General features: G+C 35.1%; 1 protein-coding gene and 2 long non-coding RNA genes across 3 annotated transcripts; 2 read left to right on the top strand and 1 right to left on the bottom strand.

Moving 5' to 3' along the window:
• Positions 1 to 12,738: 12,738 nt before the first annotated feature.
• Positions 12,739 to 15,618, bottom strand: LOC147541403 (uncharacterized). The gene has a single exon (XM_086635156.1). It carries the CDS (start codon positions 15,534 to 15,536, stop codon positions 14,262 to 14,264), a length of 1,275 nt encoding a protein of 424 aa, XP_086491282.1. The 5' UTR covers positions 15,537 to 15,618; the 3' UTR covers positions 12,739 to 14,261.
• Positions 15,619 to 16,171: 553 nt separating this feature from the next.
• LOC147541402 (uncharacterized) lies at positions 16,172 to 17,446 on the top strand. Its single transcript, XR_015223999.1, has 2 exons — positions 16,172 to 16,600; positions 16,932 to 17,446. It is a non-coding gene; the product is annotated as an uncharacterized LOC147541402 (long non-coding RNA).
• Positions 17,447 to 19,883: 2,437 nt separating this feature from the next.
• LOC147541401 (uncharacterized) lies at positions 19,884 to 20,658 on the top strand. Its single transcript, XR_015239711.1, has 2 exons — positions 19,884 to 20,153; positions 20,256 to 20,658. It is a non-coding gene; the product is annotated as an uncharacterized LOC147541401 (long non-coding RNA).
• The last annotated feature ends 164 nt before the right edge of the window (positions 20,659 to 20,822 follow it).

The following is a 20,822-nucleotide window of genomic DNA, read 5'->3' as shown; positions in this document are numbered from 1 at the left end:
GATGATGTTGGGTCTACTAAAGCTCAAGTAGTGGAAGTAGAAGCCGAAGACCAACGGGTTTCTAGGAATCATGATCAGGTGGAGCATCAGGATAATACTCAGGATGAGGAAATTGATGAACCCGATCATGAGGAGGTTCAAGGGGAAGGTACACAAGTTTTACAACAACAACAGCAGGATGTTTCGGTACACACTAGGCCGAAACGGTTATATAAGCCGGTACAGAGGTTAGGGTCAGACAATCCTCTTAGGCATTACGGGCAGGCAAATGTGGTTGAATATGCACTCTCGGTGGAAGACGACGAGCCGGTCACCTTCAAACAAGCTATTACCGCGGAGGAAAGAGAGAGTTGGTTGGTTGCTATGCAAGAAGAGATGGAGTCTCTTCACAAGAACCAGACATGGGAGGTTGTCCCATTGCCCGAAGGTAAGTCTGTTATTGGTTGTAAATGGGTGTACAAGAAGAAAGAGGATTCTTCCGAGATCAAGGGTACAAGGTATAAGGCAAGACTAGTGGCCAAGGGTTATGCACAGAAAGAAGGGGTCGACTACAATGAGATTTTCTCACCGGTCGTGAAACATACTTCTATTCGGGTGTTATTGAGTATTGTTGCTCATAGTGATCTTGAGCTGGAACAACTCGATGTTAAAACCGCCTTCTTGCACGGAGATTTGGAAGAAGAAATTTATATGGCTCAACCAGAGGGATACAAGGTTGAGGGCAAAGAAAATCAAGTATGTCGTTTGAAGAAATCTCTTTACGGATTAAAACAATCCCCTCGCCAATGGTACAAACGATTTGATTTTTTCATGCTAAAGCATGGTTTTCGCAGAAGTGACTATGATTGTTGTGTATACATCAAAAAGCTTCGCGAAGGTGACTTTATTTATCTCCTTTTGTATGTGGATGACATGCTTATTGCTTCTCGAAGCATGGTGGAGATAAATAAGTTGAAATCTCAACTCAGTCAAGAGTTTGAGATGAAAGACATGGGCGCTGCAAAGAAGATACTAGGAATGGAGATTAAGAGAGAGCGGTCAAGTAAGAAACTGTACTTGAATCAGAAAGGTTACATCGAACGAGTAGTCTCTCGATTCGGGATGCAGAATGCGAAGGCGGTGTCAACACCTTTGGCACCACACTTTAGGCTCTCGGGAAAACAATCTCCCACTACTACGGTGGAGAAAGATCACATGGATCGTGTACCGTATGCTAGTGCAGTTGGCAGTTTAATGTACGCTATGGTGTGTACTCGTCCAGATATTTCACAGGCGGTCAGTGTAGTTAGCAGGTTTATGGCAAACCCGGGAAAGACACATTGGGAAGCTGTGAAGTGGGTCTTGAGGTACTTGAAGGGTACCGTTGATACGGGTTTGTGCTTTGGTGGAGACACATGTCAGGTAAGCGGTTATGTTGACTCGGATTATGCTGGCGATCTAGATAGAAGACGATCTACTACTGGTTATGTATTTAAGGTACATGGTGCTCCAGTTAGTTGGCGATCGATGTTACAATCTACAGTTGCGTTATCTACTACGGAGGCCGAGTATATGGCTATGGCCGAGGGTGTGAAGGAAGCATTGTGGTTGTGGGGTCTTCTGGATGATATAGGGATTAAGCAGGAGTGCGTGGATGTATGGTGTGATAGTCAAAGTGCAATCCACTTGGCGATGAATCAGGTTCATCATGCTCGTACTAAGCATATCGATGTCAGGTATCACTTTGTACGAGATGTCATAGAGGAAGGTGATGTTTCTCTCATGAAGGTACACACAGATGAGAATCCCGCGGACATGTTGACTAAAGTGGTGACGTGTAGCAAGTTTCAGCATTGTCTGAAATTGCTACAAATCGGCTCGTGTTAAGTTGCCCGAAAGGGCGTAATGGCGACAAGGTAATCTTTATGTGAAGGGTTGGTAGAACTACGGTAGGCTTGATCCTGTAAAAGGGTACGTAGGCAACCATGGTCATATGGTGCAGTCGGATGAAGTTACAAGAAGCAGATATATCTTACAAGGAGTATCCTGGTGTTCGTCCAAAATTTGAAGTATATCAAATTGTCTACGAGGTGGAGAATTGTGAGAGGAGGTTTCAAGTTTGGATTAAATTGGTATAGGCGGTTTAGAATGGGTAGTTTCCAAAAGACGGCAATTGGCGGTTTAGGCTTGATGGCGGTTCCAATTTAGTTTCCAAAAATTGGATGGTTTCCAATGTTCCCACCGGCTTATAACATATATAAATAAGGGGCATTGAGTGCTTGTTTAACACCAACACAAGCAACAACAACTCTTCTTTAGAGAGAGCTAAAGAGAGAGAGCAAGAGTGAGAGAAATTTTTCATAGTTTTTGAGCGGTGTTAAATTTCTCGGTCGTCGAAGATCTAGTATAGAAGGTTAATTTCTATACGGTACCATCTTGGGACGAACTTGCGGGTTGTGTGAGTCGTCTTCATCTATCCTTCAATAAAGATTTCTTGTTCGCCCGAGGACGTAGGCTTTAAAGCCGAACCTCGTTAAATTCTGTTCGCATATTTGATTTTGACTTAGCTTTTCGATTAATCTTCATAATCGGATCAATTTCTAGGATAGGTTCGATAGCTTCCGCGACTTTTAGTTATAACAGATTTGATCTCACAAATGTAATCGAAATAATTCCATCTTGAATTAATTGTTTTACATACTCGTGTCGTAGACTAATATGTCTAGACTTGCCACTATATACTCCACTATATGCACGTGCTAATGTGGCTTGACTATCACAAAAAATTGAAACGGGTGGAATTGGTTTTTTAATGAATGGAATCTCAATGAGTAGGTCTCTTAACCACTCAGCTTCTTTTCCCGTTGCCGCTAATGTTATGAATTCGGATTCCATAGTAGAATGAGTTATACAAGTTTGTTTCTTGGATCCCCAAGAAATTGCTCCACCACCAAAAGTAAATATCCAACCCGTGGTTGATTTTTTATCATCTCCACTAGATATCCAACTTGCGTCTGAATATCCTTCCAAAATTTCAGGAAATTTTGAATATTGAAGGTTTAAAGCTTTAGTCTTTTTAAGATAACCTAAAACTCTTTTGATTGCTTCCCAATGTGAAATACCTGGGTTACTTGTATATCTACTTAATTTACTTACTGCATATGCTATATCCGGTCTTGTGCATTGTGTCGCATACATAAGACTTCCGATAACACTTGCATACTCAAGTTGAGCAACCGCTCTTTCACTATTTTGAATTAATTTGATACTTGGATCAAATGGGGTATTAGTCTCTTTTATATTAAGATGACTAAATTTGTTAAGTACTTTTTCAATATAATGAGATTGACATAAAGAATAACCCCCACTATTTTTCTTAATTTTTATACCCAAGATAGTGTCAACTTCTCCAAGATCTTTCATTTTAAAAGTAGAAGACAAAAATGTCTTAGTTTCTAGAATGCCTTCTAGTTTATTACAGATTAGTAACATATCATCAACATACAAAATAAAATAATAATTGTATATCTATCACAAGTTTTGAATTACAAACATTTATCCGCACTATTATGTTTAAAACCATTTAAAGTAATAACACTATCAAATTTATTATGCCATTGTTTAGGAGCTTGTTTTAAACCTTATAAGGATTTTTCAAGTTTGCATACTTTATTTTCATTTCCTTGAAGAATAAATCCTTCCGGTTGTTCCATATAGACCTCCTCATTAAGGTCTCCATTTAAGAATGCGGTTTTTACGTCCATTTCATGAAGGTTATGAATAGATGCAATAGCAAACATTAATCTAATGGAAGTAATTCTAGCTACGGGTGCATATGTGTCAAAATAATCTATTCCTTCTTTTTGTCGAAAACCCTTAGCTACTAATCTAGCCTTAAATGTTTGAAGTGTGCCATTGGTATGGTATTTCTTTTTAAATACCCATTTAGAACCAATTGCCTTTGAACCGGGTGGTAGATCAACTAATTTCCAAGTATGGTTTGACATAATTGAATCCATCTCATCATTTATAGCTTCCTTCCAAAACGCCGAATCTCTAGAAGCCATTGCTTCTTTGAAAGATTTAGGATCATCTCCAATTTCTAAATTGATTTGACTCACATTAATCACATTTTCTCTATTTCCTTCAACTAAATTGAAAGAAATTCTTTGAGAGTCATATTGATCCAAACCTAAATCTTTTTCTTTTCTTATTCTTTGACTTTTTCGAGGTTCATTCGGAAGTTCATGAATTTTTGAAGATATCTCATTTTGAGACTTATTTTGATGAATATCTATTTGAGAATTATTATCACTAGATAACAAGTTCTCAAAAAATTCTACTTCTCTTGATTCAATTACAACATTAGACTCTAAATCCAAGAGTCTATAAGCCTTGCTATTTTGTGAATATCCAATAAACATACGCTTTATAGCCTTAGCCCCCAACTTAGTCCTTTTAGGATTAGTAGTTCTACAATACGCAAGACACCCCCACACTTTAAAATAGTTAATGTTTGGTTTTCTTCCTCTCCAAATTTCATATGGAGATATTTTAGTTTTCTTTGAAGGAATCCTATTTAAAATATGGCAAGCCGATAAAATTGCTTCCCCCCATAATGAAAATGATGACTTAGCATTTAATAACATAGCATTTACCATTTCAACAAAAGTACGATTTTTTCTTTCGGCTAAGCCATTTTGTTGAGGCGTAAAGGGTGCGGTGCATTGATGTATAATTCCATGTGTCTCACAAAATTTATTAAAATCATCACTAAAATATTCACCGCCTCTATCACTCCTAATTATCTTAATTTTCTTTTCTAATTGATTTTCTACTTCCGCCTTATAAATTTTAAAAGCATCAAAAGCATCACTTTTATTTTTTAACAAGTAAACATAAGTATACCTAGAACAATCATCTATAAAAGTAATGAAGTATCGTTTGCCTCCTCTAGTTAAAATTCCATTTAATTCACAAATGTCGGTATGTATTGAGTCTAAAATTTTTGATGTTCTAGTAACACTTTGAAATGGTTTCTTCACCATTTTAGACTTTATACATACTTCACATTTATTCAAGTTGTTAGTATCACATGATAATAAACCACATTTAACCATTCTTTTAATAGTACTCACACCAATATGTGCTAATCTATTATGCCATAAATAAAAAGAATCATGCATATAAGTAGAAGATATAATATTATTATTAATTTTATTTTCCATAGTACATAGTTTCACCATTCCATCACAAGAATAACCTTTCCCAACAAATACACCACTTTTAGACAAAATTAATTTGCCCGATTCATACACCGACTTTATTCCAGGTTTTCCCAATAAGTCACCACTTACTAGGTTTCTATTCATATCAGGAACATGAAGTACATTTGATAAAGTAATTTTCTTTCCCGATGTGAATACAAGTTCAACATTACCTTTACCAAGTACTTTAGAACGTACTTCATTTCCCATTTGAATTTCTTGACCATCATTTATTGAATCATAGGTTTTGAATACTGCTCTATCATATGATACATGAACCGTGGCACATGTATCATACCACCATCCTGGAACTTTTCCATGAATTGCATTGATTTCGCTTAAAACTGCAACAATCTCTTCATTTATTGCATTTGCCTCTTGCATTTGTTCCTTACGAAATTTACAATCTCGAGCATAATGTCCCACTTTTCCACACACAAAACAACCTTTAGGTTTCTTTATGGTTTGGAAAGCCTTTTTAAATTTTCCTTGAACCCACTTCGGACCCGAAAATTTTTCTTTATTCTTCTTGGGATGATTTGATTTTTTCACCATGTTGGCTTTAGATATGCCAATATCATTCTCCACCTTGTTGTCTCTTGACCTTGATTCTTCTTCTATCCGAAGATGTTTTTGGATTTCCTCCAATGTAAAATCTTCGGATTTGTGAAGAATCCTATTCCTATAGTTTTTCCAACTTGGTGGTAATTTTGCTATAATTGCACCAACTTGAAAAGACTCAGGAATGTCAATTTTGACAACTCTCATTTTATTCACAATAATTTGTAATTCATGAATTTGGGGTAAAATAGGTTTATCATCAAACATCTTAAAATCAAAATATTTAGAAATAAGAAATTTTTTTCGTACCTTCTTCTTCAGCCTTATATTTAAATTCTAGAGCATTCCAAATATCTTTGGCAGAATGAGTATCCGTATAGAGATCATACAATCGATCAGACAATGCATTTAAAATATGACCTCTACAAATAAGTTCATCTTCTTCTCTCTTCTTTCTTTCATCCTTTAATTCATTAGTATCTTCTTCGCTTGGTTCAGGAATTGATTTCAGTGTAGGATCAAGAATATAGAACACTTTCAAAGCAGTTAAAAGAAATTTCAGTTTGTCTTGCCAACGAGTAAAATTAGTACCATCAAAACGATCTAATTTCACCAAATCTTGATTCATCAATTTAATAGTTGCCATAGTAGTCTCGGTCTCCATCAAAATATTGCTTTAAGATTGTTAGAAAAATTTAGTAATACAACAAATTAATATAGGGATTGTAGAGACTTGAAACGTGTATTTAAATACACTTTCCTTAAAGCAATATTTGCTCCCTCTCCACTTGAGATTACTTATAGGTTATGAGCAAATTGCCTCCCAAGATATTACAAGCCTTATGTAAATCTGCACAAAGTAATATGTGAAGATTTACTTAAGGAGCACAAGAACAATCAAGATTTGGCTAAGAGTTTATTATAGAATAAAAAGATATTTCTGATTTTCTAAGTGAAGTGTTCTCTTGTTAATTCTCTTATTTATAAAGAATGAAACAACTTTTATGAAAGTTTGCAACCTTTCATAAAAGTAGTTAAAGTTGTAGAGATACATCTTCTTAATTTGAAATAAAACTTATAATTCAAATACAAAAACAAGTAGACATAAATTTAAAATTCAAATGTTATTTTGAAACTAAAGTATATTCAAATTAAATTAACTTTACATGACAAATTGTTCATATTTTTCAACAGTCATTCCCATTCTTTTAACCTATTCAATAACAAAAGGCCGCGACTTTGGGGAATTAAGAAAAATCTCCGGGGAATAATTGATTTAGAGGGTACTTTAATTTTAACCCCAAAACAAATCTGATTGCAATTCGGCCCTTAATCTTCATCTTCTTCATCTCACCTCTACTCCACAACTTCTAATCACCACCATGGTTACCACCATTGGTTATTTGGTTTGTCCTTCTCCTCCTCTTTCTCTCTCTCGCAGAAACATCATGAACTTCCCCTTTAACTACAAAAATTATCAGTTGCATAATATCTCTAACACCTTTACCCTAAGAAAACACATATTCAAATAGATAGAAAACTACCCAATCCTAGGGTTTTTACAAAAGCTTTGTTTACTGCCCCAGTCCTCATTACTAGAAAACTAAACCAAACAATGGAATTAAATTCACTAAACTATTATGATTTGAACCTCCACCAACACCAACAATACTAGTGATTAGGGTTTATAATGAGGGTTGTACTTTATGTTTGAAATCACTTAGGGTTTCAAGAAAACTGAATATGAGGGTTTCAAGATCTGGGAAACCATTATAGTAATGAATCAATACAAGCATAAAGAACACTAAATCAGAATCACTAAATCGGGAATTATGTTAGAAATCGTTTTAGGGAGAGAAACCCTAACAGTTTAACACATTGAGAGAATCTCCATGGATTTGAGAGAGATAGTGACAGAGTGAGGGATCGTGAGAGAGAGATATACATTGAGAGCGCAAAAGAGAGAAAGTGAGACAGATAGAGCAATATGAGAGAGAGAGAGAGGAGAGAGAAATAAAAGAAAGGAGGAGATGAAGATTAGGGGGTAAAAGGTAACAAAGACGATTTTCGGACCTTAAATGAAGAAGTCTGCTAGGTCAAATGTTTTGACCAAAGTCTTTATTCCCCGGAGATTTTTCTTTATTCCCCAAAGCCGCAGCCTAACAAAAACACAACCCAAAAAAGTACTCAAAGAAACAACAGTGCAATGTCATTTTCAAACAAACCCCAGAAAGTATTAGAAATGAAACCAAGAGATTGTATTACTTGTTTTCGATGTATTAAAGACGACCTACTTACATCCTGAGTTGACAAGAATCACCAAAAAAAAGTGAACTACTAAAAGAAATTCGAACCCGAAGAAAAAACCGGAAGAAAAAAAAAACAGAACAGTTTTTGAAAGTGACAACCCTTGGATGATTTTCAGTTACTTTAAATCTCCCTGAGTGAATGGATGCTCCAATTTAGCAGTGTTGTTGGAAGAACAGAGACTGACCTAGATGTCATGCATAACAAGAGATAGATTAGATCAGGAAAATTCCAATTTACTAACATAATAATAAGAGAATAAACCAAATATACTAAGATAGATTTCATCTTATTCTTATAAACAACATTGCTTTATTCAAAATCATTAAACAAGATCCAAACGTACCAAATTCGAACAGAGATCCGGTTATTTCATTAACCTTCGACTTTCTAGCCCCCACTTATCCCAGGCTAACTCGTCTTTGTTTCTAACAACTGTATACTCAGGTTTATATTCTTCGTTCAGAGCAATGACCATGCAGTGACGGATTTCTTCCAGTTTAGGGGACTTATCGAAGATTTTAGTTAGACAATCTTGAGATGTACTACCAGATGGGACTTGTAGTATCACATCGGTCAAGCCAGTAAGATCTCGAGCTCTTGCAAAGAACATAACTTTTATCACAATATAAGAATTGTTATTTGCTTTCTCTCCATCATCCATTGTTGGGATCTCCTCCTGCCTACATACATATAATCATCAATGTAATACTACAAAATCATCCTAAAAAACGAAGAAAAATGGGTTGTTGTTGTTTACAAAATCAGGACGGAAATGGCTAACAGTGAGAACTCTAGTAAATAATGACTCCTAAAATGTCAATGAACCAAGTTCAAAAAAGAATTAAGCAAGACAAGGGCGGGTTTTCTCAAATTTTGATTGCAAACATTAGAACCTAACGAACTCGAAAGAATCGAAGAGATTATTATACATAAGAACTGAAATTTGTTCCGATCCATCGGAATCGCCTTTTGTGTTGGGTACACTGCTTGCTTGTGGATACTCAATCTCCATGATTGATATCCTCCATGCCAAACAGAAAAATTCGAACACGAAAACACCAAACCCTTTAAATTCCGAAAGAGAATAGTTCATAAGTCATGCTGAATTAAACCTCCTTGGTTAAAAATAAAAGTTATAAATAATGATTGAGCATATGGAACATATTAAAACTCAACAAATTGATATTTTTAAATATACGTCTGATTAAAACCCTAATTATATATTTTTAATCATAATCACCTACCCTTGATGCATTAAGAAATAAAGGTTTCGTAACCCATAATAGAAGATGATATTTTTTTTATCATAATCACACCTAAAACATACTTGAAAGTAATCGTTCAAATTCCGTGTTTATTGTGAGTAAATCTCCAGGTTCATAAATTATTCTAAACTAGAAATTCAAAATTTGATTCTCGCCCTTATTTAGGAATAGCTATCAATTTCAGTAATTAGAGCCCTAATTCAAACACCATATTTAGCAATAACAAACGGGAGATGCTAGAGTGCCCAGTTTTTAGCCCATTAAATTGCCCAGCTGATGTGGAATCACTAAAAGACAAGGGTTTTTCAAAGTTTGACTACGGTGGGGACCGCTTTTATTTCTAAATAAGGAAAGTTGGGCAATTTAATGGGCAAAATTGCTGGGCACTCTATCATTTCCCATAACAAAATCATAACCCAATAACTCTTCAACTATATTATCAAAATACTAAAAATTTGTGAACCATGATCAATTTCATAAATAAACCGTTTTTAATTCAATTCAAAGAAACACCAATTTTCTGTAATTATAAAAGAAAAGAAAAACATACCACTTGTTCTATGTAATTATAAAAGAAACACAAATTCACAACAGAAGAAAAAAAAATAGACCTATTATTTAGCCCTATGTTAATTGATCAAAGAAGTAAAATAAAGTCCTACTACACATTATTTAGCGAGTCAGACAAAAACAAAACAATATTGAAATTTATGTAACTATATTCTCTAAACAATATCTGAACATGTTAAAACCCAATGAACATGTTAGCTATGGTTTTAGACCTCTAAAGAAACCTCTAAAAAGTAGTACTATATAAAAGAAAGACAATAAATTCACAATAGTTCAATTCAATTCAAAAAAAAAATTCACAATAGAAAGATAAAAAAAAATAGACCTATTAACCCTATCTATCTTGAATGATCCAAAATGTAAATCTTAATTTCCTTACCTTCCATAAAATTAGCTTTTCAATATGAGAACAATCTTCATCCGTTACTTCCAATTTGCAAATTGTTATTGATGAAATACAATAGGATTGAGAGATCAAATAGATTATCTCATTGCATTTCATCAATAAAAATCTGCAAATTGGAAATCCTCTGTAGCCAAAATACTACAAAGATCAAATAGTTTCTCTTTCTCCATGTGAAAACCTCCTTTGTATTTCTCTCTAACTAGTAGTAGTCTTGTGAAACAAACATAGAGAACATGAATATTGTATTTATAGAGTAGGAGTTTCTAAAATAGTAATATTCCAACTTCCCAATGGGAGTTTCTAATCCCTTAAATTAAGGGCCGCGCAAAATTAGAAACTTTCTAATTTTGAAACCCTTAAAATCTTCTTCTCACGTGGCCCTTTTCTAATTTTGAAACTTTCTAATTTTGAATCCTTCACACTCAGGATTTATCCCACGTAAGTATTTGCATTGGTTTAGCCCACAACAAGACGAAATTAAATTGACCGGTTTAATAGAATGTCTTCCAACTTGCATAACTAATAAAATATCCACCAACTAGGGTTCCTATTTAACTACTAAATCTCTCTCTCTCTATAACGGTTTCCACTCACTTATCACTGATCGGGGTAATAACTAGAAAGGTCAATATAATATTGAAAATGAGTAGAAAAGCACAAAACATTTGAAAATTATTATTCAGGTCAAAAAGTATACAAAGACTAAATTATCCTTTTTTGTCTTTTTGTGTAACTAAATTCTTTTATTTTTCTTTAAACTTTAAATCGATATAACTTTTGTTTGAGATGTCGGATTTCAATAAAATTTATGTATTTAGAAATGATTTTTCATTAGCTTTCTAACAAGATCCACTTTCAATACTTTTTTTTTCAAAAAAAAAAACCAGAAAAATACGGTGTTTTTTCGCTTACGTTTTTCTGCAAACACGTGTTTGCACAATCTGTTATGCAAACAACTGTTTGTAGCAATCTGTTCTGCAAACAAACGTTTGCAAACAAGTGTTTGCATTTGCGATATTGCAAACAAGTGTTTGCATTTGCGATTTTGCAAACATGTGTTTGCATGTGCGACAATGCAAACATGTGTTTGCATGTGCGACAATGCAAACTGAGTTGTTTTCACTTTTGAGGCTTCATAGTTCATACCTTGAATTGGGTAAAATATCTCTCGTATATCTGTTGGCTTGGTTCATATATTGATCACATTATGAAAGTAGGAAGAGTCTGTGTGAAAGCAAGTAAGAGATTTGGAGGTATAAAGATTGACTTATATAAAGAAAGCAAAGTGAGAATTGATTGATGCCCTTGTTCTAATTGATTATCAAATTGACCAGTTCTTAAGAAGAACCACCACCAAATAGCAAACCCTAACAACAATGAAACAACAACACCCAAAACACCAGCTACAATTATAATTATCAAATTTCTCTTCTTCTTACTACCATAGTTTGATCCAAGAGGACCACCATATGGAACATCAAACTCATCATCTTTGGATGAAGAAGATGAAGAACAGGAACCTCAAACTTAGGTCGAGTCAAGAAGAAGATGATTCTAAGAAGAAGAAGATGATTCTAAGAAGAAGAAGATGATTCGAAGAAGAATAAGATGATTTGAAGAAGAAGAAGAACGGGTATAAGAAGAAGAACGAGTAGAAGAAAGAAAAAAAACCTAAATGTGTTTTTAGAGAGAGAGAGGGAGAGTTTTATTAAGTAAGGGTATTGTGGGAATGATAAAGAAAAAAAATGACCTTAATAATAATTATCAATATTATTTTAAACTTCACCTATTATTACACATAATATTGTGGTAACTTCTACCTAATAGAAAAAAGTTTAGGCTTTTTTAGTTATTATAATAATTTTTTAGACCTAAACAACCATTTTCTATTTCCACTACAAAAAAAAAGAAGAATTAAAAAGAAAGAGAGGTTTTACTAAACAAATTTCTGTTTTTGCTCGGGAGCACTCTTCTGTTCGGTAATTTTTTTTTCTTCAAGTGTTTTTTTATATGTTTAAGATGTTAAAGCCTAACACAAGAAACCTAATAATGAAGGAAACAGATTACCAATCACACTATTGATTAGTAGTTCGTTTCATTTGTAAAACATGCTCCACAATAAACAAAATGACAAGATGATTTTCGCTCTATATCTTGCAAAGATTTCCCAAATATGCCCCCCCCCCCCCCCCCCCCCCCCCCCCCACACCCCCCACCCCACTTGGAGTTTGAAATTGGCCTATATTTAAGACACTTAACGAGCATAATCTTTGTTATGCTGATGATAATAGACATTGAAATTAAACTCTGAAATTAGCTAACTAGTTACCATGAACCTTCATTCTTTAAACCCTAACAAACAAGAATTAAATGTCAAATAAAACAATTAAATGTCACAATTTCTTCATTTCTCTGAACTAGAAAGATTTTCAAAGATGAATCTCTACTTTCGTCAACCCCAACTCATAGAATAAGCAAGAGGTACAATCCAATGACCAACTTTATCTGTAGTTGTCATTGTAATAATACTCATCCATTAGCCGAAAACTCTTAACAAGTTTATAAAATTTCAGCTATGCCATAATAGACAGACACACTTGAAAACTGCGTAAAAGCAAGCACAATATCTCTAACGTTATTGTGAATCTCAAAAACAACATAGTCCACGTATTTCTGAAAGCAAGCTAAAATAAATTAATTTAGTAGCAATTTAATATCATAACGAGGTCCGTAGCTAGATAGATATGAAGCCACAAATTCAGCATGACAAAGTAGCGAAGGACCTCTTAGAATGTTTCGATTTGATTTCTTCCTTTGAGAACAATGAAATCAAGTCTGCGGGTCAGTAAAGATGCTAAGAAGAAGATTACTTGATGACTGGAAATTAGACATGAAACAAAAATCAACAACCAAACCAAGTCAGCCTGCATATCTGGAAAATAGCCTCTCTGATATTCTACTTGTGAAGGTATATGGGGAAAAGTAGCCGACGAACAACCACAAAGTACGACACAAACACTACAAATTATCAACTTATTCGCAACAGGTATGAAAGATGCGTGTCATCCTTTGATCTTCAAGAGCCGAACTAGCCAGTTAGGTAGACTGGGAAAGACACTTTTGAAAATAGTACAACAGTAGTGGTATGAGAACTTATTTTGTTCAATTAGAAATCAGAGCAAATTTTCCAAATAAACCACATTTTGGTAGCCATTAGCTATGAAGATCAGCAGAGAAGAGTGCAAAGGAAAAGAAGAAACCTGGATGTTGCTAGATCGGCTCCAGAGCCCAAATCATTGAACAAATTGCACCAACTACAACAATAAGTAAAAAGTTTAAAACACTTGATGAAAGAAAAAGAGAGGGAGCTCAGAGAGGCCTTGTAGCTGTTCTAGATTTGCTGTGTCTTTCGATTAATAAACACGTTTAATTGCAAAACCTCTTTCATGCATCTTCTAAAGCATTTGCATTGCCTCATCAACCTTACACTTCTTTAGCAAACACAGAATGATGGTATTGTACGTGATGCAATTGGGTAAGCAACCCTTCCCTTCCATTTAACCGATCAATTTTTAAACCTCGCAGACATCCCGTGATTGCAATGGCAATCAACCATTGTATTATATGTTACAATTTTTAGGTACTAATCCTTTGTTTGAAATTTTATCATATAACTTTATTGCTTTTTCATATTTTCCGCCTTGACCAACCCATCATTTAGCGTATTATAAATTTCAAATACTAACTTCAGAGCAACTACCCTCCATTACCTGAAATATCTCCATTGTCGTGTCTATATCTCTGTTCTTACCGAGGCCATTAAACAATGAGCAAATCTCAATAAACAGCTTCTTTGCAGTTCCAAATCTTCCACCCTGGCCATGTCTAGATATTAGTTTATTACTATGTGTGTTCAGTGGGTTTACATCCATTTTGTTTCATTTTCTCTAAAAGCTGCATAGCTCCATCCAACTTGCAACTTTTACAGTGACCATCTATCAAAGTTCTGTACGTGATCTCATCGGGCTCCAATCCTTTATCTACCATTGAATCGAACAATTTCACTGCCTCCTCCAGTTGACCTGTCAAACAAAACCCATTAATCATCGTGCTATATGTAACTAAATCAGGTTCTACTCCTAATTTCGCCATTAATTGAAATAACTCCCAAGCATCTTTCATCATCCCCTCTTTGCAGATGGAATTTGCTAAGATATTGAATGTCACTACGTTGGGCGATATCCCATGTTCCACCATTTGGTCGAAGTATTTTGTTGTTTTCTTCCATTGCCCACATTGGCAAAGACCATGGATTAGTGAACTATAAGTCACCACATTCGCCGTAATTCCTCGAGTAGACATTTCTTCAAAGAGTTTAACTGCTCCACTTAACTGTCCACATTGGCAAAGACCATGGATTAGTGAACTATAAGTCACCACATTGGCCATAATTCCTCGAGTAGACATCTCGTCAAAAAGTTTAACGGCCTCATTGAATTGGCTTGATTTGCAAAGAGCATCTATTATCACACTGTATGTAACAACATTAGGAGACAAATTCCATATCTTTACCATCTTGGTTTGGAACTCAATAGCAAGACCCACTTCACCAACTCTACAAAGTCCAGTTATTAGAGTTCCACATGTAACAATATTGGGTTGAATCCCAGAGTCAGTCATTTTATCAAACACTTGAAGGGCATCATCAATCTTTTTCTGCAGACACAATCCTTTAACAAGTGTACTGAAAGTGATCAAATTAGGCTCATAACCACTCTTTAAACATTTTCCAAGAACACAAAATGCATATTTCATTTGACCTAATTGACAACAACAATTAATCAAAATACTAAATGTGAACAAATCAATATGGATTCCCAACAAAATCATCTTTTTAAACATGGTAAACACATCAGAATAGGATCTAGATTTGGCAACTGAACTCAATAGTTGATTAAAGGTATAAGTAGATGGAACTGGTTCAGTGTAAACCAATTTATCAAAGTAAACCAGAGCATTATTCTTAATGCTCCCAGACTTATCTATTACTGAACCTTGGAATTGGGTAGGAGGAGTATTTGTGGGTGAAGAAGAATGATGATAATAACTTCTGAGAATGGAAGTGACAGAATGATTGAATGAAGAAACTACAACTAGTCTTTTGAAGAGGACTTCCATTTTCTTCTTCTCTAGTGATTAGTCCACCAAATTCGTTTTTTTGTAAGTAAATATAAAATGTAACGGCAAAACTCATAAACTTGCAACTAGCTCTAGGAAAAATGGAATTAACATTCCTTTTCGACCTCCACTCCCCCGATCATAATATCAATGTAACTCACTGTTATATCAATGAATAGATGAAATGTTTTAATAAAAAGAATAATGATTTGAAGGTAAGAAAGTTATTGATTTTATAGAAATGTCACGTATAAACAAAAATAATATAATACTCATAAAAACACACCTTGAAAAAAACCGACCTAAAGTCTAACTAAACTACGTATTGGCCTAAAGTCCGACGAAATAAACGGTCTAAAACCCGACAAACTTAAGTATTATTTATACGTTTTATAACTCAAATTTAATAACTATGGATTCCACCTATTTGGGTATCGAACTTGAGACTTCAATTGTGTGCATAAATTTATAACTTAAATTTAATAACCATGGATTCCACCTCTTTGGAGTTTACGTCAATATTTTCAACCACTTAAACAACCAAGTGTCGACGGAGATAGGAATCTATTAATCTAATAAACCTACTTCAATGGTGTGCATAAATTTCCACTTGGACAACCACTTTCTTAAAGGTTAGGCGTGTCTTGAAGTGTAGTCTCCTACCAATTGGAGAAGGGTATTTCAAAGGGTGAGCTGGGAAATAACTTAACACTTGACTTCCTACCTGCCCAGAACTCTCCTATCCAGATTCAAATTGCCCAAGTGGGATAGAACTCAATTCCTAACTCTCTATTTATATCTAATTTTGAGTTTCATTCAAGTAGAGGGAATGACTTGAAGCTTGTGTTTCTATAAGGATTTGGTTGCAAATATTTAGAGATAGCTAGAGAGAGAGACTTGTGGTTCTGTTCAAGACTAGAGTATAGTAAGAAAATTTAGGGAGAAATCAATGGGAAGAAGAAACATGATTATGGGAGCATTTCATCTCCTTCTGTTAGCTTCCATTTTCCATTTATCTGCATCCACCTCTGATCTTGCTTTCCACAAACACTTGCTTTCTTCAGGTATCTTTGTCTCTCGGTCTACCTCTTTCATTTTTCAAAATTGCTAATTGGTCCCATTTTTTGGGGCTGACTACGGGACGGGAAGTGACGTTGCCCGCACATTCGGTCAGACCATGAAGAGAGAGAAACAACCTGATCATTTGGGGCTAACCATCGTCAGTCGTCACCTTTTGGTACGTGGTCGGCCACAAAATCGGGTCGTTATCTATTTCAGATCATTTTTTCCTCCCCCAATAATTTTCAATTTGGGTGTTAAACACGTTGGAACTTATGATTGTTATTTTATAAATTCTTCAAAACAGTAAAAATCATATTTTGGTCTCAAACACAGTTTTTGTAGCTGATATGGAGGGAAAAGATCTGAACCATGACATGATACTGAATGAAAAGTTATGTAATGATAGCCGAGACAAAGTCACGTCGATGTATAGACGCAGTGTTCGAGGCAGTGGTGGTTTAAGAGGCTTTCGAACGGGCATTATCCCTATAGGCACAACTTCGAATAATCATCGTCGTAATTCAGCTACTGGTAGTGCCCATAAAGAAATTGGGTTCATTTCAGTAAGAACAGGACTCCTCACATTAACTCTTCTAATTTTTTCATTTTAGGCAGTATTTGGTTGTAAACTGGTAATGTTCTACGTTCAAAATTTACTTCTGTTTCGTTTTGTTTATGATGTTCAAGCACGTCTCTTGCAAAAGGTGTAAATCCGTCTTGGTCTTGTTTTTATATATATTGAACTGTTCAAATTTCCAAAGCAACAACGGCAACAATCGTATGATATATCGGACTGTTCGATGTCTGTCTGTAGAATAAGAAAATTAGTGTGTTTTTTTATTTTAAAATATCTCTTTTGTGCATTCTCTGTAAAATTTAGTTTTTGATCCCTAAATCATCTTTAAACACCAATCTATAGATATTTTACTCTCCTCTTTAAACACTACCGGCCAATCTCTATCGTAGATTTTAAAGGAAGACGGAACACTAAATCAAAATGTCACTGGATGCTACTGAGATATAAAATGAGAAGTGTGTCTGTAGGCAATAAATCAACTTCCATATGTTTTAGCGCCCTAAAGGTGTATGCCCAAATTTAGTAAGTGTCGAGACCTTTTGGGTGGGACCACTGAGAACAAAACCTCATACCTGTATTTAGTGTCTAAAGAAGGGACAATATCGACTTCTAAAGTTTGGAGCAAGTGATATCAAAGTCGAAGGCGACTCTTCGTTGAGGGGTGAGAACTGAGAAGACTGTGATAGTCTCACATTTCTCACGAGATCGTTCGTAGCGTGGTCTAAAGGTGTATGCTCGAGTTTAATAAGTGTCGAGTCTTTTTGGGTGAGCTTGTGAAGTCTTCGCCAAAACAAACTCCCGTATCTGTGTGAGACTAAAGCGAAAATAATATAGACAACTGCTAAAACTTAGGATGACGTACTATGGACTAGGAAGTCTTAAGATACTCGAAGTAGGCCTTATCTGTGTCTCAAACCCACCGGGAGTGCCAAGAAAGTGGGACTAAGAGCAAAAAGAGCAAGGCCCATTTGGAAGCACACATGGAGAAGTAGAATTTTAACCTGAAAAAAAAAAAAGAGTTATTTTCTTTTTGGCCCCCTAGTTTGTGACCAGATTCTTTTTTGGTCCCCTATTTTACGTAAATTCAAAATTGACCCCATTTTCTCTAACTCCGTCTAAAAACTGTTAGAGTTAATAGTTCTCTTCCACATATACCCTCGCGCGGGTCAGCCTGCATTACTCCTTTTCAAGAAATAAAACCCATTTAAGAAGTTCATTATCACCCCAACCTCAAAATCAACTTCCTTTTTATTCTCTCTCTCTAACTCCTCTTTTTCTCTCTAGGTTTTGTGTTCTCTGGTTCTATTTTTATAGTAATGGAGTTTATCATGAAAAGGGAACTTCTCTCTCTCCATCTCATTACAACCCAATATTGACATCTTTCTCTCTTTCTTTCTCTTGTTACTTTTCTTGCCTCTGATTTCATTTTGATAGTACTTGGACTAATCTAATTCCATTTTGATATTAATTGGGTTGCCTGTTTGTTGATGGAAGACTAGGGGTTATTGAGTGAGTTAAAACAACTTTTTGACTTTGTGTAGTTTAATAGATTAGTAGTGAAGGTATAAAGAAGGGAGAAAGAGATGATGCAAACATAATAAAGGGAAGAGAAGGCATTGATGGAAGGTACAAACACTGCTTTGTAAAAGAGGGGGAATTTAAATCTGAGTTCACAAATTAATCACTGGTATTGGGTTACTGGAACCAACACAGTTAATGAAGATCTATTGAATCACTGAACTCCCAATCATTTTCGTCCAGAATTTCCAAAATAATTTCTCCCAAATTGAATTCAAAACTAATTTGGTCCAAATTAATCACTTAATTCCCAGCCTCCGCTATGCCTTCTTGAAGTTCTATTAAATACTGAAATCGATCAACTTCTTCTTGTAGATACAGTTTCTGAATTTAAATTTAAATTGGAAGATGAAGATGATTAATTCCTTCTAAAGTAGAAGAACCCCCCCCCAAAAATATCAAACTTTAATTAAACCTATCTACAAGATGAAGGATTTAGCATCATGAAGCACAAAATAAGAAACCCCCAAAAAATCAAACTTTAATTAAACATCAACAAGGTTTTGAAGTTTAAACAACAAAAAAAACCTACAGTGAGTACTCAGAGCACAAATGCACAATAACCGGATTAAATGGAGGTAGATCTCCGTTGTTTCTTTGACTACAACGAAACACTAATCTTGTATTCGTATTTTTTTTTCAAAATCTGATCGATTACCCAAAAATTTGAATAGTAAAATTGAATTAGATTGAGATGGAGAACGTGTTTCAGGAGGTGTTGGAGAAAGAGATTGCAATAATTTGTGAGTGAATGGAATAGTGGGTAATAAGAAGAGAAAGTTATAGAGATAGAAAGTTGGAGAGAATGGGGGATGTGTATTTAAAAGTGCACGTTAACCAATCCAAGGATATTTTTGGAAGAGAACTATTACCTCTAACAGTTTTTAGACGGAGTTAGAACAAGGGGACTAATTTTGAATTTGTGAAAAACAGGGAGCCAAAAAAGAAGTTGGTCATAAACTAGGGGCCAAAAAAAAATCACGGGGTGAAACGTCATGACGACATAATGACAAAAATATACTCTAGTTTGGAGAACCTTATCGTAATAGAACACGTGTCTGTTTTCTATGCAACTCACGTGTTAATCACGTGCCTAAACAATCCCTATTTGTTCATCTTCTTCCACACATCATCACACACACGAAGGAAAAGAGTTATCAGGCAAAAACATCTCCTGTCCATCAAAACCCTATCTTTCTCTTTCTCTTTCTCTCTCTCTTTCTCTGGTAGTAGCTAGAGAGAGATTAACAATGTCAGGAGCGGAAGGAGGAGTAACAACAGAAGGAACGCCAGATCTGACATTTCCGGCGGCAGATGCAGAGGGAGAATTAAACACCGATAGTAGTAGTTTGCAACAGGATTCTGTTTCTTCAGAATTGACTACTTCAAAAGAGCTCAAGGTATGTATGTATGTATGTTTTTTTTTGTTCTAGAAAAGAAACAAAGTTTCTTTTGAATTTTATGTTGAAATAATATGTATGTGTTTTGAATGAATTGGATAGGAAAAGGAAGAAGAAGAAGAGAAGAAGGAAGAAGCAGTACAGAAGGTTAAATCGGCGTTCATAATATCCGGTGTTATTGTGGCTGTTATTGGTGCTATCTTTGCTGTTACCAAGAAATTGAAAGAGAAATGAAAACATGATTAAGCCTATCATCATCATCTTTCAAGTCTCTCTCTCTCTCTCTCTCTCTCTCTCTCTCTCTCTCTCTCTCTCTCTCTCTCTCTCTCTGTAGGTGGAGAGTATTATTCTAGACGGTTAAGAAGAAGTTGTCTGTTAGGGTTTCCTATTTGTTTGTTTCAAGTTGAATTTCTATGTCACTGTTATTTTGTTATCGTCTTTTAGCTGCTAAAGAAATGTCGTTATATTCTTTTTAGCTGTAACAGAATAAAATGATCATGTTTATATTGTTCGTTTTTTTCATTTTAAATGTCTGTCGCATTCTTTCCCAACTAGGGGGGGTGGGAATAGGACGGGTCCAGTCGGGTCTTTCCCAACTACGGGTGGGAATAGGGCAGGCTTGGGCAACTCCTTCACCAATTCGGGCCAGTCGGGTTCTCCGAAGGCCAG

The sequence above is a fragment of the Eschscholzia californica genome, unplaced genomic scaffold (assembly GCF_041429995.1).
Source record: "Eschscholzia californica isolate CP2 unplaced genomic scaffold, dmEscCali1.0.p SCAF_4, whole genome shotgun sequence".
Lineage (NCBI taxonomy): Eukaryota > Viridiplantae > Streptophyta > Magnoliopsida > Ranunculales > Papaveraceae > Eschscholzia > Eschscholzia californica.
This window is presented reverse-complemented; position numbering and strand designations above follow the sequence as displayed.